At 40.1% G+C, this 26,005-nt stretch overlaps 2 protein-coding genes across 2 annotated transcripts in view; both read left to right on the top strand.

The window, feature by feature from the left end:
* Nucleotides 1–24,900, top strand: part of LOC122561445 (mucin-19-like) — a gene marked incomplete at its 3' end in the record, with an annotated part of 64,790 nt that extends 39,890 nt beyond the window's left edge. Inside the window, exons 18-30 of the mRNA XM_043713188.1 lie at nucleotides 1,006–1,252; nucleotides 1,334–1,392; nucleotides 1,506–1,606; nucleotides 2,120–2,265; nucleotides 2,363–2,501; nucleotides 3,367–3,471; nucleotides 3,611–3,802; nucleotides 5,123–5,359; nucleotides 9,106–9,262; nucleotides 9,540–9,665; nucleotides 12,718–12,856; nucleotides 13,579–13,610; nucleotides 24,416–24,900. Of these exons, the coding sequence (XP_043569123.1) occupies nucleotides 1,006–1,252; nucleotides 1,334–1,392; nucleotides 1,506–1,606; nucleotides 2,120–2,265; nucleotides 2,363–2,501; nucleotides 3,367–3,471; nucleotides 3,611–3,802; nucleotides 5,123–5,359; nucleotides 9,106–9,262; nucleotides 9,540–9,665; nucleotides 12,718–12,856; nucleotides 13,579–13,610; nucleotides 24,416–24,900 (2,165 nt within the window). The remainder of the gene's footprint in view (nucleotides 1–1,005; nucleotides 1,253–1,333; nucleotides 1,393–1,505; nucleotides 1,607–2,119; nucleotides 2,266–2,362; nucleotides 2,502–3,366; nucleotides 3,472–3,610; nucleotides 3,803–5,122; nucleotides 5,360–9,105; nucleotides 9,263–9,539; nucleotides 9,666–12,717; nucleotides 12,857–13,578; nucleotides 13,611–24,415) is intronic.
* A 255-nt stretch (nucleotides 24,901–25,155) lies between these two features.
* LOC122561646 (integumentary mucin A.1-like) lies at nucleotides 25,156–25,794 on the top strand (the record flags this gene model as incomplete). Its single annotated transcript, XM_043713600.1, has 1 exon — nucleotides 25,156–25,794. A coding segment is annotated over one exon (639 nt), but the record flags the coding sequence as incomplete, so codon positions are not given.
* Nucleotides 25,795–26,005: the final 211 nt, after the last annotated feature.

Raw genomic sequence — 26,005 nt, 5'->3', positions numbered from 1 at the left:
GCAATTATACCTGCCTCCACCACTTCCCCTCTGGCAGAAAGTTCCATATATGTACCATCCTCTGTATGAAAAAGTTATTGCTCGTGTCCTTTTTAAATCTTTCCCCTCTCACATTAAACCTATGCCTTCCAGTTTTGGAAAAGGATCTTGGCTATTCACCTTATCCATGCCCCTCATGATTTTATAAACCTCAATGTGGTCACCCCGCAGCCTCCGACGCTCCAGGGAAAAAATGCCCCAGCCTACTTAGCCTCTCCCTATAACTCTAACTCTCCTGTCCTGGCAACATCATTGTCAATCTTTTCTGCATCCTCTTGAGTATAACAACATCCTTTCTATAGCAAAATGTTCAAATTATTTAAACATACATTTATAATGCTGTCTATCTACAAGGTATACAATTAAGAAAATAAATATCAGAACTTAATGATCATTCCTTCTAAATTTGATTCATAATGGTTTTGTTACACTACATCTGATTGAAAAACAAATCCTTAAACTCACCAATGTGTGAAAATACTTTAAAAAGCCCCAGGGGGAGCATTTCTTACATCACACTTTAAGCAGATTATAAGCATTCTTTATTGAAAGTATGGTCAAAGGTTCACAGTTTTAACAAAAGGTAACAACAGCCAAAAGCCTGGAAAAACTCAGCAGTTCCAGCAGCATCTGTGGAGAGAAAGCAGAACTAATGTTTCAAAAGAAGGGTTACTGGACTTGAAACATTAATTCTGAATTCTTTCCACAGATGCTACCAGACCTGCTGAGTTTTTCCAGCAATTTCTGTTTTTGTTTCTGTTTTCCAACATCTGCAGTTCTTTGATTTTTTTTGAACTTCAAAATCCTGCTGTGTATAGAGGAATTGCAGTGGAGAACTCTAAAATGCAATATAATGTCTTGGTATTAACAATCATATCCTCATTCAGTCAAATGTTATGACATGCAAAATGCATTATTCTTTTTCAAAGATATTTCATGAATGATCGCTTGTTTATTTGTTTCTAGATAACTCATGCAGTTACTCTCAGGTTTTTGAGAATGACATGAGAACATGTAACCGCACGTGCAGATCATTATCAGAGAATGATTATACCTGTGGCGTTCATGATGTTCCAGTTTATGGATGTGGCTGTCCTGTGGGAAAGTACATGGATGAAAACGGAGCCTGTGTGGACAGGCCTGACTGCTTATGTTATGCAGCAGAGCGATTTCTGGAGAAAGGGCAGAGTATTAATATGCACGGCCGATCTTGGTAAGTAGGTTCTCATAATTTTACAAAAATGTAAAAGGTAATTACATGCAAAATCTACTTTAATTAGTATTTCACACTCAGCATTTGCCAAGATGGAAAACTTCATTGCTCTCCAGAAATAACGACCTCCCGTCCTCCAGGTAACTAAGAATTACACAAGCTCTCCCTATACTAAATAGCACATGAATTGAACTCCATAGTGCATTGATGATTGGTCATTTTACAAGCTGTTTTTACATATTGCTTTCTTCAGATTGTCCACATGGGAAAGTGTTCATTAACTGTAACAGTGAAACTGCTCTTTCTGCTGAAAACTTGTGTGAGCGAACATGTCGAACTCTGAATACACCATGCGTGAGTGACTTCCATCATTCCAAACGTGACTCACGTTTGTTTCCATTTGCAGAACACGGAACTGGGCAATTACACAAAATGTGTCTAATATTAATAAATTATTTAATGTCCGGAGGGGAATTGAGGAGTAATTTTGCTCAATTCCAAAACTCAGTTCCTGAATGTTTGGCAGAAGTAGAAACTTTCAGCACATTTAAAAAGTATACAAGTGCATCACCTCCAGAACTATATAAGAAGTGGAGTAAGCTGCATGATCTCTTTTCTGCCATATAGTTACAATGGGCTGAATAATCACTTTCTCGTTCTACAGTTGTAGTGCAAGTCGGACGTATGACACACTAATGTTGACAAGTTTGGCCATTTTGTTCTGATGATCTATGAATTCTAAACTCAATACAGAGGCTTAAAGTTTAAGTCATTTGGGGCCAAACATTTTATAGACAAAGATTTAAGTAGATTTTAAAGACCTCCGTGAAAACACTTTGAAGCTATTTTGGTCTTTTCCACAATCAGAGTCCATGTGTGTCTGGCTGTGTCTGTCCCCCTGGTCTTGTGGAAGATTATGATGGAAACTGCATTGCTCGTGAAAACTGTTCTTGTTTATTTAGTGGTGAAGTTTACAGTAATGGCAGACAAATTCAAAGAGATTGCAATAAATGGTAAGGTTAAACAAATGTTAACCCAAAGTACAATTATATATCAAAAACTATTTGTGTCACTGAATAATGTCATTGCACCCTGTTCTTAATATTGCAGCACATGCCAGGCAGGAATGTGGAATTGTACTCACAAGGAATGCCCGAAGACCTGTGAAGTTTATGGCGATGGCCACTATGTAACTTTTGATGGAAAAAGATATGTCTATGATGGAAACTGTGAATATATTTTTGTTGAGGTGTGCATAAACTCAAAATGTTAAAATTGTGCATGATTTTATCACGAGGAGAAAGTGAGGACTGCAGATGCTGGAGATCAGAGCTGAAAATGTGTTGCTGGAAAAGCGCAGCAGGTCAGGCAGCATCCAAGGAACAGGAGAATCGACGTTTCGGGCATAAGCCCTTATTCAGGAGTTCCTGAATAAGGGCTTATGCCTGAAACGTCGATTCTCCTGTTCCTTGGATGCTGCCTGACCTGCTGCGCTTTTCCAGCAACACATTTTCAGCCATGATTTTATCACACCGATGTAATTGCCACTGGGGAAAAAAAACATCAAAATCAACTCAGTTACTCCAGCAGTATTCACATACTAATCATGTGCTGGCAGAATCAACTGAAACACAAAAATACTTTCCTCTTGAAGAGCATGGTGCTGGAAAAGTACAGCAGGTCAGGCAGCATCCAAGGAGCAGGTGAGTTGAGGTTTCAAGGATAAACTCTTCATCAGGAAGCTTGATTCCTGATGAAGACCTCATGCTCAAAATATCGATTCTCCTGCTTCACAGATGCTGCCTGATCGGCTGTGCTTTTCCAGTACCACTTTCTTCGACTCTGATCTCCAACATCTGCAGTCCTCACTTTCTCTTCAAATGCTTCCCTCTGCCTAGATTACAGAAAATAATCCGTTACATTTGGGGTCTCTTTCAATGGCATCACAGTCCACCTGCAAGCCAGGTAACTGAAAATAGAAAATCATTAGTTATACCAGAGTCTTGTGTTTCTTCAAACAGCATTGTGTTGCAGGTTTAATAAATACAAACTGAATAAGTATCATCCATCTTGCATTGTGTAATCCAATCCTGAATTCATTGTTTTGTTCTCAGGACCAATGTAATCGTCGAAAAGGCACATTCCAAATACTCACTGAAAGTGTTCCCTGTTGTGAAAGGGGAATGACTTGTTCAAGAAATATCAGGATTTTAATTGAGGTGATTTGCTTCCACTAATTTTAGTTTATCTCTTTCAGTTTTGGAATGAGACTTTAAATATGTGCAACCTGTAGTTACTGCAAACATAAAACACCCAGACACCTTCTAGAGCATTCTGTTTTCATGTGTATTTGTACAGGGTAAGCAACTCATTCTAACTGATAACCATGTGGAAACAGTTGAGAAGTTTACAAATCAAACCCAGTGCACAAATGAGTTCTATTCTCGCCATACTGTTGGGCTGTATTTGATCCTGCAATTTTCTCATGGAATCACCGTGATATGGGACAAAAGCACTAGGTTTTCAATCACACTGGATTCAAGATGGAAAGTAAGTATGTTTGAAAGAAAGTAAGCTTGAAAATCATCATATCCATATTTGTCTCTATTGGCCATTAGCAGAAAATATATTGGAGTCATTTCATCAATAAACAACTGCTTCTGAAGTTTATTTTACAATTATGCATAACATTTTTAGATTAAAATCCCCATATTACACAACAGGTCCTTTGGCCCAACACGTCCACACCAACCCTCCAAAGAGTAACCCACCCAGACTCATTCCCTATATTTACCCTTGACTAATGCCCCTAACACCATGGGCAAGTTAGCCTGACCAATCCACCTAACCTGCACATCTTTGGATTGTGGGAGGAAACCCACACAAAAACGGGGAGAATGTGCAAACTCCACATAGACAGTCACCAAAGGCAGGGATTGAACCCAGGTCCCTGGTGCTGTCAGGCTGCAGTGCTAACCACTGAGCCACCATGGTGGAGCACAGTGGAATTTGGAAACAGTTGGAAATCTATGGCCTGCTCAGATACAGTCAATCAAACATCGCCATGTGATCGAAACCCTTATTGTTTAGCAGGGGCACAGAGGAAGTATGGCATTTTATTAAGCATGATTCTCCAGTTTTGTGTAAACTTTTAAAATGGTTGTTTCTGTTTGCAATTAGAGCAGGAGAAAATTCAAATCAATACATTTCAATATGAATATTTCCTGATGAAGGGCTTATGTCCGAAACGTCGATTCTCCTGTTCCTCGGATGCTGCCTGACCTGCAGTACTTTTGCAGCAACACACTCTCGACCACATACTTCAATATGAGTCAACCAAACTCTTTCCACCCTCAAAACTGTCAGAGGACCTCAGGAAGTTTAATTTACAATCCTCATTTATTTCTAATGAAGATCTACTTCCAACCATAAACTTGCAAATCTGTTATAAGCACAGGCTTTCTCACTAATTACTTGCAAAATAAGAACTGTATACACTGAAAACAAAAGAAATGCTGAAGATCACAGCAGGTCGGGCAGCATCCATGGAGAGAAAGCAAGCTAACGTTTAAAGTCAGAGCTCTGATGAAGAGTCATCTAGACTCAAAACATTAGCGTGCTCTCTCTCCATGGATGCTGTCTGACCTGCTGTGATCTTCAGCATCTTTTTGTTTTCAGTACAGATTCCAGCATTTACAGTAATTTGCTCTGAAATTATATAAACTAGTTTTTGTAATTTTTTTAAAGTAAATCTGTGTACAATATTGGATTTTTTAAAATACAGTGCTCTGAAGAAAGCATGCATCTCTTTTCATATGAATCGGATAATGCTACAGGGTTTTTGTTTTCCCATGATCCCATTTTTTACAGAACAATGTATGTGGTCTGTGTGGGAACTTCAATGATGATGTTTCAGATGATCTAACTACAAAAGGCAACTCCTTGGTGACCAGTGCAGTGGAATTTGGAAACAGTTGGAAATGTATGGCCTGCTCAGATACAGTCAATCAAACATCACCATGTGATCGAAACCCTTATTGTTTAGCATGGGCACAGAGGAAGTGTGGCATAATTAAAACTGTCGAGTTTCAAGCATGCCATAGAAAGGTAACTCTTCTGATGGGATCTACATCATTTGTAATGGACATCGAATACACTTGGCAGCTCAAGTAAAGATTCAAACATTTGCATAAGACTCATTTAAGATTGGTCTTTTCCATGAAGAAATTAAAGCTTGCATCTCTATAGTGCTCCATAGAACAGCTTAAATGCTCAACTATTTAATCATTGTTGTAGGGTAGGAAATCACAGTTACGAGTTTAAACACAACAAGATTGCTTCAGTATTTAGAGTGCACTTTAACTTTAGTGGCAAGAACCAAGCCAATTATAATTTCATGCTGAATTTAATAGAGCCAACTTAAAAGGTTCACTAGTCCTGATTGGTTACTAGCCCTATTCCAAGTATAAATATTCGCAAGTTTTATAGAATTTTTAAAGTTTATCAAAACAAGTACAAAAGAACCTGTACTTAATAAAAGGAATAATTTTCAGTTCATTCACTTTGGGAAACCAGTGTGTGACACTAATGGACTAAACACATGTCTCATGTTCTTTTATTTTAAATTTTTTTTTATCCCCAGTCTTCCTTATTGTGCTTAGAAACAGGCCTCAGTAACTCTTACTAACCACTACACCCTGTGCACGATCAGAGATATACTGAACTCTAATGTATAGGCAGTTAAGGCTCAATTTTGGATCGCCTAGCTAGTTTATGCTCAATTCCTGATTGCTTTTAAACAAACCAATGATCACCTTACTGACATTTTCCTACTCTCTCCTGATACATTCTTTGATACATTCTCTTATGACCATGTGTACCTCTTAGCTTACCAATGCTACAGTTCTTTCACAAAATAAGATGGCAACAATATGGATTCAATCTGTGTCTGCCTGTAAATATGGCGTGTCACTTCCTAGTTATTAACTATCATCCTAAAACATTTGAAAAGATCAATGCAACTTCAATTCAGAACCTATTTCCAAAATATATATCCATATATACCCCATAGTCCTGGCACACACTCAAACTTACAAAAGTATACTATTTTAAATCATAGTTGTATTAAAGAGTCATAGACATGTAAGGGTGGCACGGTGGCACAGTGGTTAGCACTGCTGCCTCACAGCGCCAGAGACCTGGGTTCAATTCCCGCCTCAGGCGACTGACTGTGTGGAGTTTGCACGTTCTCCCCGTGTCTGCGTGGGTTTCCTCTGGGTGCTCTGGTTTCCTCCCACAGTCCAAAGATGTGCAGGATCAGGTGAATTGGCCACACTAAATTGCCCGTAGTGTTAGGTAAGGGTATGGGGTATGGGTGGGTTTCGCTTCGGCGGGTCGGTGTGGACTTGTTGGGCCGAAGGGCCTGTTTCCACACTGTAATGTAATCTAATCTAATAGACCCTTCGGTCCAATTCATCCATGCCAACCAATATTGTAAATTAATCTAGTTACATTTGCCAGCACAAGGCCCATAACCCTCTAAACCCTTCCTATTCATGTACCCATCCAGATGCCTTTTAAATGTTGTAATTGTACCAGCCTCCACCACTTCCTCTGGCAACTCATTCCAGGGAAAAGCCAGGGAACTACAGACCAGTGAGTCTGACATCGGTGGTGAGCAAGGTGTTGGAGGAAATCGTTTGGGACAGAATTTACATGTATTTAGAAAAGCAAGGATTGATTAGGGATAGTCAACATGGGTTTTGTACCTGGGAAAACTAACTTGACAGAGTTTTTTGAAAAAGTAATGAAGTGGATTGATGAAGGCAGAGCAGGGTGGTCGTGATCTTTATCGACTTCAGTAAGGTGTTTAGTAAGGTTCGTCATGGGAGACTGGTTAGCAAGGTTAGATCACATGGAATACAGGGAGAACTAGCAATTTAGATACATAACAGGCTCAAAGGTAGAAGACAGAGGGTGGTGGTGGCAGGTTGTTTTTCAGACTGGAGGCCTGTGACCAGTGGAGTGCCACAAGGATCGGTGCTGGGTCCACTGCTTTTTGTCAGTTACATAAATGATTTGGATGTGACAATAGGAGGTATGGTTAGTAAGTATGCAGACAACACCAAAATTAGAGGTGTAGTGGACATTGAAGAAGTTTACCTCAGATTTGTGGGCGGCACGGTGGCACAGTGGTTAGCACTGCTGCCTCACAGCGTCAGAGACCCGGGTTCAATTCCCGCCTCAGGCGACTCTCTGTGTGGAGTCTCCCGTGTCTGTGTGGGTTTCCTCCGGGTGCTCCGGTTTCCTCCCACAGTCCAAAAATGTGCAGGTTAGGTGAATTGGCCAAGTTAAATTGCCCATAGTGTTAGGTGAAGGGGTAAATGTAGGGGAATGGGTCTGGGTGTGTTGCGCTCCGGCGGGTCTGTGTGGACTTATTGGGCCGAAGGGCCTGTAAGTAGTCTAATCTAATTACAACAGGATCTTGATCAGATGGACCAATGGTCTGAGGAGTTTAATTTAGATAAATGTGAGGTGCTGCATTTTGGAAAGGTAAATCAAGGCTGGACTTATGCATTTTATGGTAAGGTCCTGGGGAGTGATGCTGAACAAACAGACCTTGGAGTGCAGGTTCATAGTTCCTTTAAAGGAGAATCTCAGGTAGATAGGATAGTGAAGAAGGAATTTAGTATGTTGTTTGTCAGAGAATTGAGTATAGGAGTTGGGAGGTCATGCTGTGGCTCTGCAGGACAATGGTTAGGCTACATTTGGAATAGTGCATGCAAGTCTGGTCTCCCTCCGATTGGAAGGATGCTGCGAAACTTGAAAAAGTTCAGAAAAGATTTTTATGAATGCTGCCAGGTTAGAGGGTATGAGCTATAGGGAGAGGCTGAATAGGCTGGGGCTGTTTTCCCTGGAATGTCGGAGGCTGAGGGGTGACTTTATAGAGGTTTACAAAATCATGAGGGGCATGGATAGGATAAATAGACAAGATATTTTTCCCTGTGTTGGGGAGTCAATAACTAAAAGGTATAGGTTTAGGTTAAGGAGGGAAAGATTTAAAAGGAACTTAAAAGGCAAGTTTTACAGACAAAAGGTGGTGCATGTATGGAATGTATGGTGCTGCCAGAGGAATTACCTTGAATAAAGTTATTTTATCTCAAAATATTCTCATGTGTTAGCCTAAATTCACATTAGCCTAAACCATAAAAGGGTAACAAAACCATAAAACTCTGACTTTCCGTTTGATCTGGGCTGTGTGATTTGTTTCCTAACAAGACTGTTTGATCATTAGCTCAATTAAATATAATAGAATTTAATTCCTTACTTGTTTCATCAAGTCAAAACTGTTCATTATTTCAAAATAGCTTAATACTACAGAAACAAGATGCACTGCCTGTTTTTCTGTTTCTCTCCAACGATATACATTCAGGGATAAAGAGTATCTGAAACCATAAAAGAAACTCACCTACTCTTCCTCAAATAATGCCATGCAATCATTTAGGTCTACCTGAAAGGAAATAAAGGGTGTCAATATGTCTCATCCAAAACTCTATACAACGTAGCACTTCCCAGGACTGTATCACAGTGTTAGCCCTGCTTATGTACTCAGGCCATTGGAATGGGCTTTGAACACACAATCTTTTCCCTGACAGACCTCAGTAACATCAATGAACCAAGGCCAGCATCATGCAAGCATATCTCTGTTTATTGCAATATCTCCCCCACCTAGCTCAACTACATTAAAAATCCACCGTAGACTTTTCTCTCTCCATTCCTGCAAACACTTCAACAATTGTTCTAATTCATCCTTTCTTTCCTGTTTTTATATTAAATTGACATTTCTTTATCAGGTTGACCCAACTCCATTCTATGATGCCTGTGTCCAGGAGGCTTGTGCCTGTGACTTGGAAGGGAAATATCTGGGTTTCTGTACCGCTGTAGCAGTGTATGCAGAAGCTTGTAATAAAGCTGGTGTTTGTGTTGACTGGAGAACCCCAGAACGATGTCGTAAGTTAAAAAAATCTATTAACTGTGCAATGATGGAAGGCCAGCCACTTGTTATTTAATTGTATTATCAACGATTGTGTCGAATTCAATATGTTTTATAACAGCAAATGTATAAGTGATGTTTGAGTCATAAATTATGATTGTTTATGATTTATTTCAGCTTATAATAAGACATAGTGATGACTTTCTCACATGTTTTGATCAGACGTTATATGAATGGCAATTATATTTCAGATTGAATTAATTGCTGCTAATGTATTTCCTTTTTATATTGTAGCTGTGTATTGTGACTACTATAACACACCTGGTGAATGGAGTTGGCATTATCAGCCATGTGGAACATTAACACAAAAAACATGCTCAGAACATAGCGTTGGAAAGAAATACTCTGCAATTCTTGAAGGTTGTGTTTGAACTCAAGCCTATATTTTCTTCTTTTGGTTAATGGCTATTCTCTATGATATTATCTAAGAGTTTAGACGAAGGGCATTCTTCATTCTTCATTATTCTTCATTCACATTACACAAAGCAATGAGAAAGTCCCTATGAGTTAGCAATCCTTGCTCCAATTGACCTCAGTGGTAAAGACACTGGCCATTTCTATTGCTGACCCAACTGAAGTCAGTGGATTCGGGGCACAGTCATTTAATTGGCCAGCCCTCAGGGAGTGCTCACCTAATACACAGACTGTGAAATCGTGGCATTAATTATGGCATTAATACCCAGGCCAGAAGGACTGTCAGTCACACACAGAAAACTTCATGTGGGAACCATCTCAAGGCTCTAAACCAAATCCAAATTGAATCCCTGAAGTATCCCCCACATTAAATCAATCCGCCAATCTGAAATTTTCACTGAGCACCAGGAATCTTCCAAACTATGGGATTTCTTGTCCCCTCTCTTTTCTGCATATTAATTAGATTAGATTGGATTCCCTACAGTGTGGAAACAGGCCATTTGGCCCAACAAGTCCATACTGACCATCTGAAGAGTAACCTAACCAGGCCATTCCCCAACATTTACCCCTGACTAATGGACCTAACACTATGGGCAATTTAGCATGGCCAATTCACCTGATCTGCACATCTTTGGACTGTGGGAGGAAACCAGAGCACCCCGAGGAAACCCACACAGACGCGAGGAGAATATGCAAACTCCACACAGACAGTGGTCTCAGGCTGGAATTGAACCTGTGTCTCGAGCACTGTGAGGCTGAAAGCAGTATATGTGAGTCAATTAGTTAACAAGCCTCGTTAAACTCCTATGACTGTCTTTATGCTTTTGCATTTAACGCTTGATTGATCATATCTGAGGATATTGATATTTGGCACCAAATGTATTCTATATAACTGCTTAGGTATACAAAAAAAGCACACAGTATTTTCAAAATCCTATTCTTTTAAGACCTGATTGTGTAGGAAAATAAACCCATCGGTGACAAGAAAGTGATATTTCACATTTCCTTTACAGAAAGGTATATGGGACTTCAACTTTGAAAGTTAATTGTCCAGGTGTACTTTAAGCTAGAATTTGTACATTTTCTCTGCAACCAAGAAGTAAGGAACTTATGCAGGACTCAATAATACTTCCAATCTGTTTTCCTTTCAAATTAGCAATGCACCAGTTGTTGATTTATTTGAGAACTAAATTTCTCATTTAATATAAATTAAATACCACCTTGCAGATGTTCAATGCTTTCATGTTTCCAACATTCCCATTCACAGAGCCTCATAGAGTCATAGAGATGAACAGTATGGAAACAGACCCTTCAGTCCAATCCATCCATGCCGACCAGATATCCCAACCCAATCTAGTCCCACCTGCCAGCACCCGGCCATATCCCTCCAAACCCTTCCTAGTCATATACCCATCCAAATGCCTTTTGAATGTTGCAATTGTACCAGCCTCCACAACTTCCTCTGGCAGTTCATTTCATACACGTACCACACTCTGCATGAAAAGGTTGCCCCTTAGGTCTTTTTTATATCTTTCCCCTCTCACCCTAAACCTATGCCCTCTAGTTCTGGACTCCCCGACCCCAGGGAATAGAGTTTGCCTATTTATCTTATCCATGTCCCTCATAATTTTGTAAACCTCTATAAGGTCACCCCTCAGCCTCCAACGCTCCAGGGAAAACAGCCCTGGCCTGTTCAGCCTCTCTCTATAGCTCATATCCTCCAACCCTGGCAACATCCTTGTAAATCTTTTCTGAACCCTTTCAAGTTTCACAACATCTTTCCGATAGGAAGAAGACCAAAATTGCACGCAATATTCCAACAGTGGCCTAACCAATGTCCTGTACAACCACAACATGACCTCCCAACTCCGAAACTCAATACTCTGACCAATAAAGGAAAGCATACCAAATACCTTCTTCACTATCCTATCTACCTGCGAATCCACTTTCAAGGAACTATGAATCTGCACTCCAAGGTCTCTTTGTTCAGCAACACTCCCTAGGACCTTACCATTAAGTGTATAAGTCCTGCTAAGATTTGCATTCCCAAAATGCAGCTGAGAAACAAATAAAAAATATTCTTAAAATCACACCTAACATTCTAGTAAACAGCTTATACTATTACAGCAGTTGGTATCAAGCAACTCTCCAGGTGCAATTATGCATGCAGCTTGGAAATCTAGCACTTCATCACTGACCTGAATGGCAGATGTCCCTTTCTGAATTTTCTTCAACTGAATCCACACAGGGCATGGGCAATATGGCCACCGAAAAGGTGAGGGATGAGCAAAACATGATTGTGGCCACGGGCATACTAACATTTCTCATGGAAACCACCTTATTTCTTTATTTGATGTCTCAGAATGCCATAAACTAGGCAAGCTAGGATCCCATTAAAGGTGTTTTTCACCATACGAAAATAGCAGCCTTCCTTGCAAGCATTGTAATCACACAGCAGACTGGATATTCAAAGAACCATTCAGCTACCATTGGTATCATTTATATTTGGTAAGAAGAGACATTGAAACCACTATGCTTTGTGACAAAATGCATGTTACTTTTATCGAAAAATGCATTCATGCTTAACAATCGTGGAAAATTTTACTCACTTATTAATCATATATAATAACTATCAGTAACCCATATTTCCAAACATCCAGTGCATTCTGCATAATACAAAATACTTTTTCAAATAATGTAGAAAGAAAGATTTAGTCTTTTAAAAATTGCGAGCAAAATAGTATTTGAGAAAATTTTAAAATCTTTATAATAACATATGTAACAACCAGTAAATGCAGATATAATTCAGATATGAAAGCTGAAAATGGTTGAGATGTGCAACAGATGAGCCAGCATCTGAAACAGAAAATGGCCAGGTTACTGTTACTTATTTACTTTCAGGTTTTTATCATTAGCAGGTTTTCTTATGGTCATTTTGGATTGGAAAACAGTACAGGCAGTGCATCACACTGATGTTTTTACTTTCTGTTTAATGTAGGTTGTTATGCAAAGTGTCCAGAAAATGCTCCTTATCTGGATGAAAACAAAATGAAGTGTGTGAACATGTCTGACTGCACTTGCTATTATAATGGAAAAATACTGGAACCTGGTGAAAAAAGCAATGACTGCAGTAATTGGTATGATGTCCATACAGATATATTTAAGACACATTCTTGCTAATCAATACAATATTGAAAATTTAATGAAGTTGATTGGCAGGTAGACAGCTTGTGGAACAATGTAATGTTTAAATAATGCTGGAACTTTATAAAATGAGTAGTCAGGGAAGTATTTCAATAGATTCTCATTACCTTAATAATTTGAACCCAAATCAATTTAACTCCACCCCAGTAGAGTTCCTTGAAACCTTATTAAACATTGGTGATCAGACAAAAATGTCAAGAATCTTAAATATTATCATATTCTGATTAAAAATATTGTTCCTCTTGGGGTTTCTTTGGGTTTTTTTAAGAAGTTCAGGCTAGATTGAGATACTATTGTTAAACAACATCTAATAATACACTGTACATGATGGTAAGGTGCATGCTCCATGTTGTACTGTACCCAATCTCTTAGCAGAACACAAAAGTCACAGTGACATCACAGCTCACACCTCCAAAACATATCTATATATTCATTAAACTCTATCTTTACACATCAAAATAAATTCTGCAATGCTGTTAAGCAGCAAGGTATTTTTATTCTTTCGATTTTTTTAATGGGAATTTAAAAACACAATTGTGAGCCATTATTTATAGCTTTAAACACTTTGCTCAATTGGAGTATAGTAAAACAAACTAAAGAAATGCTGTAGTGGAGTCTGAAACTATGATACTTAAACCGTTTTTTTCTGTTACAGTGCCTGCATTGATGGAAAAATTATCTGTACAGGTAACTGTGTCCTTTATTAAGTCTACAGCAACATTAATACACTAGCAATGGCTACAAAATTGTTATAAATTATTGCTACAAATCTTAGTACAATACTTGATGTACTAGAGTGCACACAAGGTGTTTGATGTTACAATTCTGTTAACATTGTCTGTGGTTTCATCTCGATGGCAAGTTGTGAATGTTATCAAACGTCGTGTGTGTGATTGCTGCTGGCTCAATAGATTTAAACAGCAAACAATTGCATTACAGGAAGTGAAGCAGCCAGATTAATTCCTAAATGAACGTAATCAACACAGGCACGCAGTTGATTAATGCATTGATAGGTTCGGCAGATAAAGTTAGTTTCTAGTTGCTATGGTTCAACATGTATTGTTAGGCATGCATGTGTATTTTCATCAAACAATAGCATCCACTGACCAGCCTTACAGATAACGTACAGTGGGTATTCCATGGAACTGATACTTACACAGAGACGTAATCTTCAGCAAAGAAAAGTAGATGAAATGAGCAATTCCACTTTTTCCAAAGCCTTTTTTTTAAAAAGTCACTAAACAAACATTGAAAGGAAGTGCATAAATAAACAAGATAACTTAGTCCCCTTTGTGTGTAATGTGCCATGGACATCCATATCTAGAAAATATGATTTCAGATGACCATGTGACTTAAGATATACAGATTTCACTTTGTCTTCCAATTGGCAATTTCTCCCATTCTTTTCATGGACTAACAAGCACATAACTATTGCAAAAAATAAAATAATCTTCAAGATCAGTAAATTGACATTAGTGTTCATATTTAAACAACTGCAATCTTATGAATGTAATATTTCCAATTAATGAACAGCATTTAATCAGCAATAAAGTTATTACAATTTCTAACAATCTTTTAGAACTAATTGTAAAACTAATTTTAGTGCAATTTTTGAGGAACATAGATTCTATAGAAGAAGCTGATTTGTAAGGTTTATTGATTTGGCCCATTATATTGTACCTTCAATGCAAAACTAAATTAAATGGTGATTAGACAATTTCTAGCTTTCAGTGGAGACTATTACTTGTGTAGAAAGGTTCAAATTCTGGCCACCTTAATGAAACAAGTGATTGAACAATTTCAAGTTTATTATCAATGAATTACAGAGTATTATGGCACCAAAGGCAGAAAGGTAAATAATTAACTTTCATTGTCCATTTCTAGAATGATGAAGTTTAGAATTAAATGTGGTGAGCATGTGAGCCCCTCAATACGCAATGAGGAAGACTGGGAATAAACAGTCCACGGATTTGAGCATTAACTGATCTCAGCAATGTGAACAAACATTAGAATTACTTTTTTTTTACATTCTGCATTTGTTTCTTGAATTATTACATATAAATACCACTTGTCACTTCATCTCAGTCAGTAGCACCCAAACTTTAAACACACTTAATGAGTTTCAGGCATAGTCAGGCATATATATGCATATTATACAACAGGTGTGGCAGCACAGTGGTTATGATTTCCTTGCTTTCTCTGTCCAAAGGCAGATCAAAGCACAGCACCAAGACCCCCATCATGAATTAGGCAAAAAGGCAGGTACTGAATTCATTCCAGCCAGAATAGGCATCAAACCCCATGTGTTGCCACCAGTCTGATCTAATCCGGCTGTCTAACCAACAGAGCCATCCACCAAGGAGTCCAAAATAATGTAGCATGAAGCTAGGGATAATGATGGTAGAGGCTGAAATTCTTTCCAGCACATGAACTTCAGAGCTATATTTCTTACTTTTTGCTGAATGATTGTCACTCTATGCTCATCCTGAGGATTAGATAATTGCAGGTTTTAACTGCACTTCTGTTTTTGCGTGCAGCCTTATTGGAGGTTAACTCTTCAGATGAAATATCAAATTGAACACTTGTATAAATGTTGTACCTGTAAGAGATATCAGGATTACTGTTGTAGAAGGTTGATCTTAAATGCATTTCATTGAGCTGTTTAGTCCAAACCAACCTTGCAGCTCCTATGAAAAGTGCAGTAAGAATTGCAAATTTACAATAATGAATGGAAAATTGCAGAAGCAAAATCTCACATATTCTCTTTATTGCTTTTTAATATGAAAAGTCAGTAATATTTTACTTTTATCTTTAAAGTTAAATACAATAAAAATAGAGTTGAGAAACACAATAATTATCCGTTACCAGCAAATCTAAGTTAATCTTCTTTTTCCTCAAGATAGCATCATGACATATTTCAGAAATATTATGCTTTTTATTTTTTAAGGTACATTTAGAGCATCGAACAAAACTGGCAACTTCAATTTTGTCCAGCATCATCACTATTCATTCATGGGATTTGAGGTTTACTAACTATTTATTGATCATCCATAACCTTTCTTGGGAAGTTATTGTGTAATAATCGTTTCACATAAAAACAGTGTTTATTTCATAGCTTGAACTTACAGACAGCAACTTTGCAAGATAAATCTGGATATCAGAAATTCAGGCACAGAGATCAATGCACTGCTCATAACTAACCTTCACAGATGGAAAACCGTGAGGCTGTAATGAGCCCAATGTTTAATGGCCATTATATCTACCTGCACCAAACCACTTAATATATAAAAACAAATCCATACTGTACATTGACCAATTAAGAAAAGAAGCTCGAAAAAGTTACACATTCTCTGCCAGTGTAGTTAACTCAGCCACATTAGGGAGATTTAAACAATCCTTGTATAAACGCATGGATGATGATGGAATAGTGTAGGGGGATGAGCTGAGAATAGTTCACAGGTTGGCGCAACATTGAGGGCCGAAGGGCCTGTTCTGCGTTGTATTGTTCTATGTTCTAATTGTTAGTATAATATTTATTGTTGGGAAAATGTTAGGATCGATTTTTCAAGGAGGCTTAGGAAATCATTAACCACTATATAGTAAGGCAGAGACAACATGATTTTATGAAAGGGAAGTTGTGTTTGAGATAGTTATTAGAGTTCTTTGAAGATGCAACAAGCAGCATGCAGGAGATGCAGTGCATTTGGATTTCGAAAAGACATTTAATAAGATGCCTCATAAAAGGTTACAGCAAAATATCAGAGGTGATGGTATTGATAGTTGGGTTGGGTGGGAAATGGGGGCCTTTGATTGTGCTGATAGGTTAGAGGATTAGCTAACAGAGAATTGGGATGAATGGGTTACTTCCGGGTTACAAACTGCAACTAGTGGACAACTACAGAAATCAATACTGCGCTTCAATTATTTATACAATGACTTGTATTGTAGCTGCATTTGGTGACTATAAGTTGGAAGCTTGCTGTGAGGAGGATACAATGGGAGATTGTGAGGGAGTTTTGCAAATATTGATGTAAGCAGGCAAAGTATATTAGATTAGATTGCTTACAGTGTGAAAACAGGCCCTTCGGCCCAACAAGTCTACACCAACCCGCCAAAGCGCAACCAGGCCCATTCCCCTACATTTACCCCTTCACCTTACACTACAGGCAATTCAGCATGGCCAATTCACCTAACCTGCACATTTTTGGATTGTGGGAGGAAACCGGAGCACCCGGAGGAAACCCACGCAGACACGGGGAGAATGTGCAAACTCCACACAGAGAGTCGCCTGAGGCGGGAATTGAACCCGGGTCTCTGGCGCTGCGAGGCAGCAGTGGAAGATGTGAGGAAGTACACAGAAGCTTAATATTTAAATGGAGAGAGGCTTTGGAAAACTATAATGCAAATGGATATGGTTGTTCTTGTACAAGAATCACAAATAATTACCACATCAATGCCCAAGTAATTCGGAAAGTAAATGGAATGTTTGTCTTTATTGCATGAGGGTGGGGGTGGAGTACAAAAGTAGGGAAGTCTCAATGAAGCTCTACAGGTAATGGTGAGACTGCATCTGAAGTGTATGTATTTACTTTACAGACTGCCAGAAGTATTATAGTGCAGAAAGAGGCAATTTGTCCTATTGTTTCTGCACTGGTTCTCCAAACGAGCATCATCATGACTTGGGGACATTTCCCCTACCTTTCCCATGTACCCTTACTTAGTGTCTCTATTTGAATAAATATCCAATGGTCCCTTGAATGCCTTGATTGAACTCACCTCTACCAAATATCCAGACAGCACATTTCCCGACCTGAACCACTCCCCTGGAGAAATTTACCTCCCTTCATATTTGCTTCTATTGCTAGTCACTTTAAATCTGTGCCCTCATATTCTTAATCATTTTACAACGAGGAACCATTTTTTTTAATGACAAAAAGAGAAATTGCTGGAAAAGCTCAGCAGGTCTGACAGCTTCTGTGGAAATCAGAGTTAACGTTTCAGGTCCAGTGACTCTTCAATCTGCCAGACCTGCTGAGCTTTTCCAGTAATTTCTCTTTTTGTCATTAAAACTTCTGTCCACGGAAGCTGCCAGACCTGCTGAGTATTTCGGCAATTTCTGTTTTTGTATTTGTTTCGATTTCCAGCATCCACAGCTCTTTCAGCTTTTCATTTACCATTTTTTAATATCTACTCAGTCTAAGCACCTCTTAGTTTTTGAAAAACTCCATCAATCTTGCCTTAGCCTTCTTCTCTCTAAGGACAACTGCCCAATCTCTCCAATCTGTCCTTATTCCAGAAGTTTCTCATCTCTAGAAGCATTCTTGTAAGTCTCTCCTACTCTCTCTCCAATGCATTCACATCCTTCCAAAAGTGTGGCAGCCAGAACTTTACACAATGCTTCAGCTGAAGTTGAATAAACATTTTATACAAGTTCAGCACAACCTCTTTGTTCTTGTACTCTATTCTTCCTATTATTAACACAGCAAGTACAGTATCAACTTGATTAATAGCTGTCTCTACCTATCCTGCCACTTTTAATGATATGTGCACGTGTCCCCAAGTCCTTATACATCCATGCCTCCTTTAGATTTGTATCCCTGATGTTACCCTTTATTTTCTATCAGTCAGACAAGTTTTTATTTACAGCGTCACTATCCCTTGTATTCAATGACCTATAGCTTTGCTCACACATCTCTTGTGTGGCATTGTGTCAAACACCTTCTGGAAATCAATGTACGCCACATAGACAGCATTACCTTCATTGGCTCTTTCTGTTATCTCATCAGAAGAGCAACAGTTAATTACTTAAACATGACATTCCTTTTAGAAATCTACTTACTGAGGGATACACTTCTGTGGAAGCAGGTCAGGGAAGGTCCCTGGCTGGTTCCTGGGATGAAGAGGTTGTTCAATAAAGAATGTTTGGCACTATATTCACTGGAGTGAAGAAGAATGTGAGACAATCTTCTTGCAGCATTCAAGAGTGGATTTGACAGGGTAAATATTGGAAGGATGTTTCCTCTCTTGGAGGAATCTGGAACTAGAGAGGACAGTTTTTAAAAAGCTGTCTGCAATTTTAGACAGAGATGAGGAGGAACTTATTCTCTCAGAGAATCAATAGTCTTTGGAATTGTCTTCCACAGAGAATGGTGAAGGCTGGCTCATTAACTATATTGAAGGCTGAGTTAGATTTTTGATTGACACAGATTATGGGAGACATACAGGATTAGAGCATAAAGGCTGCCACTCAGATCAGCTATGATCTTATTAAAAAGCAATGTAGGTTCATTAGGCTAAATGTTCTGCTGCTGCTCATACTTTACATGATCAGAAGTTGGAAATTCTGCACTGCGTTACTCATCTATCAATTCCCCAAATCTGTCCACCATCGAGAAGTCAAAAGTGTGGTGCTGGAAAAGCACAGCCGGTCAGGCAGCATCCGAGGAGCAGGAGAATCGATGTTTCGAACATAAGCCCTTCATCGGAAACATTCCTGAAGAAGACCTTATGCCCAAAAGCATTGTGCTCCTTGGATACTGCCTAACCAGCTTGCTTTTCTAGCACCACACTTTTTGACTTTGATCTCCAGCATCTGCAGTACTCACTTTCTTCCACCATCTATAAGTCACAAGTCTGACATGTGATGGATTCTCTTCACTTGGCTGAATGAGTGCAACAGTCAAGAAGCACAACACAATCCAGGACGAAGCCTAGTTGATTGCCAGCAAACCTACCACCTTAGCCATTCACTCTGTCCATCACCGATGCACAGTGGCAGCATTGTGTTTTGTATATAGGAATGCAACAGGACATCAAGGCTCGTCCAACAGCACTTTCTAAACCCACAACATCTACCAGCTAGAAGGACAAGGGTACAGAAAGACGACCACCTAAAAACCCTATACTATCCTGACTTGAAATTACATCACTGTTCTTTCCCTGTAACTGAGTCAAAACACTGGAAATCTCTTCCTAAAAATACTATGGGTATACTACCTATCACCAAATAAAAACCAAAAGAAATGTGGATGCTAGAAATCAGAAAGAACAGAAATTGCTGGAAAAGCTCAGCAGTTCTGGCAGCATCTGTGAAGAGAAATCAGATTTAACACGTTTGGTCAAGTGACCCTTCTTCAGAACTGATGATAGCTCAGAAGATGTTGGTTTTTATGCAGAAGATAGGGTGGGGGGAGGAAGAAGGCATTTGGTTTGCTTGCTTTTATTGGTCAGTGCATTGAGTATAGGAGTTGAGACATCAGGTTGCAGATGTCTAGGACATTGGTTCATAAGAACATAAGAACTAGGAGCTGGTGTAGGCCATCTGGTCCTTTGAGCCTGCTCCACCATTCAATAAGATCATGGCTGATCTTTTTGTGGCCTCAGTTCCAGTTATCCGCCTCTCACCGTAACCCTTAATTCCTTCATTGTTCAAAAAAAGTCTATCATTTACTGAAGCAGCATCAACCACCTCCTGGGCAAGGAATTCCATAGATTTACAACCCTCTGGGTGAAAATGTTCCTTCTCAACTCAGTCCAAAATCTGCTCCCCTTAATTTTGATGTTATGCTCCCTTGTCCTAGTTTCACCTGCCAGTGGAAACATCCACTCTACGTCTATCTTATCTATTCCCTTCATTGGTTTATGTTTCTCTAAGATTCCCCCTCATTCTTCTAAATTCCAGTGAATATAATCCCAGTCTACTCAATCTGTCCTCATAAGCCAACCCCCCCACCTCTGAAATCAACTTAGTGAACCGCCTCTTCACCCCCTCCAGTGCCAGTACATCCTTTCTCAAGAAAGGAGACTAAAACTGCATGCAGCACTCCAGGTGTGGCCTCACCAGCACCCCATATAGCTGCAACATAACCTCCATGCATTTAAACTCAATCTCATTAGCAACTAAGGACACAATTCCATTTGCTTTCCTAATTACCTGTGGTACCTGCAGAACAACCCTCTGTGATTCATGCATAAAGACACCCAGGTCCCTCTGCAGAGCAGCATGCTGCAACTTCTTACCATTCAAGTAATAAGCCATTTTTACTGATATTCCAACCAAAATGGATGTTTTCATTGGAAATCTAGGCACACCTCATCCACCGGCTCCCCATTGTCCAGTGTCCGTAATGTCTTCATAGAATGCCAAAAGATTAATTAAGCTCCAGAGACTAAGGTTTAATTCCAGCCGCGGGCAGTGGTCTGTGTGGCGTTTGCACATTCTCCCTGTGTCAGCGTGGGTTTCCTCCGGGTGCTCCGGTTTCCTCCCACAATCTAAAGATGTGCAGATTAAGTGAATTGGCCATGCTAAATTGCCCATAGAGTTCAGGGATATGAAGGTTAGCTGCATTAGTCAGGTGTAAATGTAGAGTAATAGGGTAGAGGAATGGATTTGGGTAGGATACTCTTCAGAGGGTCGGTGTGGATCTGTTGGCTGAAGGGCTTGTTTCTTCCACACCATAAGGATTCTATGAACCCATGCTGCATCTGCCCAGTGGGACAATTTCTATCTAGATGCCTTGCTATTCTTTCTTTGATAATTGACTCAAGCATCTTCCCCACTAAAGACGTTAAACTAACCGATCTATAATTCCCCATCTTTCATCTACTGCCCTTTTTAATCCCAGGTGTCACATTTGCTGTTTTCCAATTCACTGGTTCTGCCATTTTAGGAGTATTGTATGAAATTCTGGTCACCCTGCTTTAGGAAGAAAGTTGTAAAAACAGAAAGGGTTCAGAAAAGATTTACAAGGATGTTGCCATGGTTGAAGGATTTGAGCTATAGTGAGAGGCTGAATTGGCTGGGATGTCGGAGACTGAGGGGTGACCTTGTAGATTTTCATAAAATCATGAGGAGCAAAGACAGGGTAAATAGACAATGACTTTACCCCGGGATGGGAGTGTCCAAAACTAGAGGGCTGAGGTTTACGGTGAAAGTGGAAAAATATGAAAATGACCTGAGGGGCAACGTTTTCATGCAGAGGGTGGTGCATGTATGGAATGAGCTGCCAAAGGAAACTGGTACAATTACAGCATTTGAAAGACATCTGGTTTTGTATGCAAATAGGAAAGGTTTATGGGCCAAATGCTGGCGAATGGGAACAGATTAGGTTAGGACATCTGGTCGGCAGTTACAATTACAACATTTAAAATGCTGGCAAATGGGACTAATAAGAGTCATTGAGACACAGAGATGCACAGCACGGAAACAAACCCCTCAGTCCAACTCGTCCATGCTGACCAGATATCCTAACCTAATCTGGTCCCATTTGTTAGCATTTAAAAAGTTGTAATTGTCCCAGACTCCACCACTTCCTCTGACAGCTCATTCCATACACCCACCCTCTGAGAGAATATTGACCCTTCGGTCCCTTTTAAGTCTTTCCCCTCTCACCCTAAACCTATGCCCTCCAGTCCTGGACTCCCCTACTCCAGGGAAAATATGGGATATCTGGTCAGCATTGGACAAGTTTGACTGAATGGTCTGTTTCCATGCTATATGTCTCTATTATTCTATTACTCTCAACAATAGGTGGGGAGAGAGCCCAAAGAGAGAGAAGGGTAATTGGGCAGACAAAGGAATGGGTAACAAACTGGCTAGGAGATTGGATAGTCATTAATGGGGACTGATAATGGTTAACAAGACCTGGTGTGTGGGGAATGGGGTAAAGAATTGGGAGAGCTCAAGCCATAAAGTTGTTGAGGGCGGCACGGTGGCACAGTGTTTAGCACTGCTGCCTCACAGTGCCAGAGACCCGGGTTCAATTCCCGACTCAGGCGACTGACTGTGTGGAGTTTGCACATTCTCCCCATGTTTGCGTGGGTTTCCTCCGGGTGCTCCGGTTTCCTCCCACGGTCCAAAGATGTGCAGGTCAGGTGAATTGGCCATGCTAAATTGCCCGTAGTGTTAGGTAATGTAGGGGAATGGGTGGGTTTCGCTTCGGCGGGTCGGTGTGGACTTGTTGGGCCGAAAGGCCTGTTTCCACACTATAAGTAATCTAAAATCTAAAAATACTGTATTGAGTCCAGATGGCTGCAGAGTTTCTAAATGAAGAATGAGATGCTGTTCTTCCAGCTTGCACTAAGCTTCTCTGGAGCATTATAGCAAGCCTAAGTCTGAGATAATGGCCAGGGTAAAGGGTGGTGTGTTGAAGTGGCAGGTAACTGGAAACTCAGGGTCTTTTTTGGGGACTGAAGGTAGGTATTCTGTGAAGTGGTCACCCAATCTACATTTTGTTTCCCCAACGTTGAGGATACCACATTGTGAGCAGCGAATGCATTAGACTAGATTACAGCAAGTGGAAGGAGAGCATTGCTTCACTGTCTTCCTGATGGCATCACCAAGATGGACTAGAACAACTCAGGAAGGTGGCTCATCACCAACCACACAAGAATGATTAGGACTGAGGGACAAATGCTGGCTTGGCTAGCAATCTCCAATCCCTTGAATGAACAAACGTAATTAATAATGTGTTAGTTGACAAGGTGGCCTTGCAAGGAAATAGTGTTACCAGACCCAGAGAGTAAAATAACTATTGGCCTGCCTATTCACAATAAAACAAAATACTGATGCACTTTCCTATCCCTGAAAAAACTTTCCGCTGTTTAGGGTAAAGTCTCCCATGAATGGAGATAAAGACTCTATCCAGGACAAACAAATGAGGAGCAGCCTGATTCTGTGGACAAATTGGAGATGATTGCAATGGCCTTATAGTCAAATGTTGGATTGCACAGAGAGTGTGGTGGTTTGAATCTTGAGTTACAAAATAGATTCAATTCATTTTTGTGCAAGGAAAACACCTCTGCAAATAGTTTGGTTTCAGGGTCCTTTGATTCATATGGGCACAGCTCAAAATGAGCTATCACTCCCAAAAGAGGGAATCATGTGATGGCAAGAAAACCAATTAATTCTTCATGCTTGTTGGAGAGAATTTAGCCTGATGGTAATGTCATTGCATTATTGTAGTGGTAGCCTACTACATTGATGACCCAGGTTTAAATCGCACCAAAATAGCTCTTGGAATTTAAATTATTAATATATCTGGAATGAAAAGCTTGTCTCAACCATGGTGAAACTATTGCTATTGTTAAAAGACCCATCCAAGTCACTAATATATTTTAAGGAAGGAAATCCTCCAACCTTCTCAGGTCTGGCCTACACGTGACTCCACAGCAATTTGTTGGTTGACTGTTAACTGTCCATTGAAATGATCCAGTATACCATTCAATTCAAGGGAAAATTGACAACAAATTCTGGCCTTCCTATCAATGCCCACATCCAAAGAAAAAAACTTAGTGAACAAAACTCTATGGCAGTGACTCAAAAAACTCTTTTGGATTCTAGAGATTGCTTTTAGACTTAAAGTTAGTAAAAATAGCCTTCAATTCCATGATAAATTGGCATTGTCTAATACTCAGCAAAGACTGGAAACACATTCTGTAATAATGGATTTGTTTTTGATTGTGTTGTTTTCTGTCATATTTTTACCTTACAGAAGGATGTAAAGGCGAATGGTCTCCATGGTTTAATGAAAACACACCAACTCTGCAAAACAGAGCAGACACCGAGTTATTAAACCAAATGTCAAGTTCTCTGTGTCCATTCTATCCCTATAAAATTACAGACATTCAGTGTGAGGCTCTCAAATTTCCCCAGCGCCCAATCAATGAGATGAAAGATAACGTGACATGCGATAAAGAAACAGGACTTGTTTGTACTTACAGTCATCAGGCATCCGAAAGCAGTTTAATGTGTTTGGACTACAGGATAAGAGTTTGCTGTCAGCACCCTACACCCAGCACAAGAGCTACCCCAAAAACATCAGTAACAACCACAACTACCACAGCTCCCACAACATCCACATCCACAACTACCACAGTTCCCACATCATCCACACCCACAACTACCACAGTTCCAACAACACCCTCATCCACAACTACCACAGTTCCAACAACACCCACATCCACAACTACCACAGTTCCAACAACACCCACATCCACAACTACCACAGTTCCAACAACACCCACATCCACAACTACCACAGTTCCAACAACACCCACATCCACAACTACCACAGTTCCAACAACACCCACATCCACAACTACCACAGTTCCAACAACACCCACATCCACAACTACCACAGTTCCAACAACACCCACATCCACAACTACCACAGTTCCAACAACACCCACATCCACAACTACCACAGTTCCAACAACACCCACATCCACAACTACCACAGTTCCAACAACACCCACATCCACAACTACCACAGTTCCAACAACACCCACATCCACAACTACCACAGTTCCAACAACACCCACATCCACAACTACCACAGTTCCAACAACACCCACATCCACAACTACCACAGTTCCAACAACACCCACATCCACAACTACCACAGTTCCAACAACACCCACATCCACAACTACCACAGTTCCAACAACACCCACATCCACAACTACCACAGTTCCAACAACACCCACATCCACAACTACCACAGTTCCAACAACACCCACATCCACAACTACCACAGTTCCAACAACACCCACATCCACAACTACCACAGTTCCAACAACACCCACATCCACAACTACCACAGTTCCAACAACACCCACATCCACAACTACCACAGTTCCAACAACACCCACATCCACAACTACCACAGTTCCAACAACACCCACATCCACAACTACCACAGTTCCAACAACACCCACATCCACAACTACCACAGTTCCAACAACACCCACATCCACAACTACCACAGTTCCAACAACACCCACATCCACAACTACCACAGTTCCAACAACACCCACATCCACAACTACCACAGTTCCAACAACACCCACATCCACAACTACCACAGTTCCAACAACACCCACATCCACAACTACCACAGTTCCAACAACACCCACATCCACAACTACCACAGTTCCAACAACACCCACATCCACAACTACCACAGTTCCAACAACACCCACATCCACAACTACCACAGTTCCAACAACACCCACATCCACAACTACCACAGTTCCAACAACACCCACATCCACAACTACCACAGTTCCAACAACACCCACAT

This window comes from Chiloscyllium plagiosum, chromosome 23 (assembly GCF_004010195.1).
Source record: "Chiloscyllium plagiosum isolate BGI_BamShark_2017 chromosome 23, ASM401019v2, whole genome shotgun sequence".
In the NCBI taxonomy this organism is placed as follows: Eukaryota; Metazoa; Chordata; class Chondrichthyes; order Orectolobiformes; family Hemiscylliidae; genus Chiloscyllium; species Chiloscyllium plagiosum.
The sequence above is the reverse complement of the archived record's forward strand: the minus strand, read 5'-3'. Positions and strand labels throughout refer to the sequence as shown.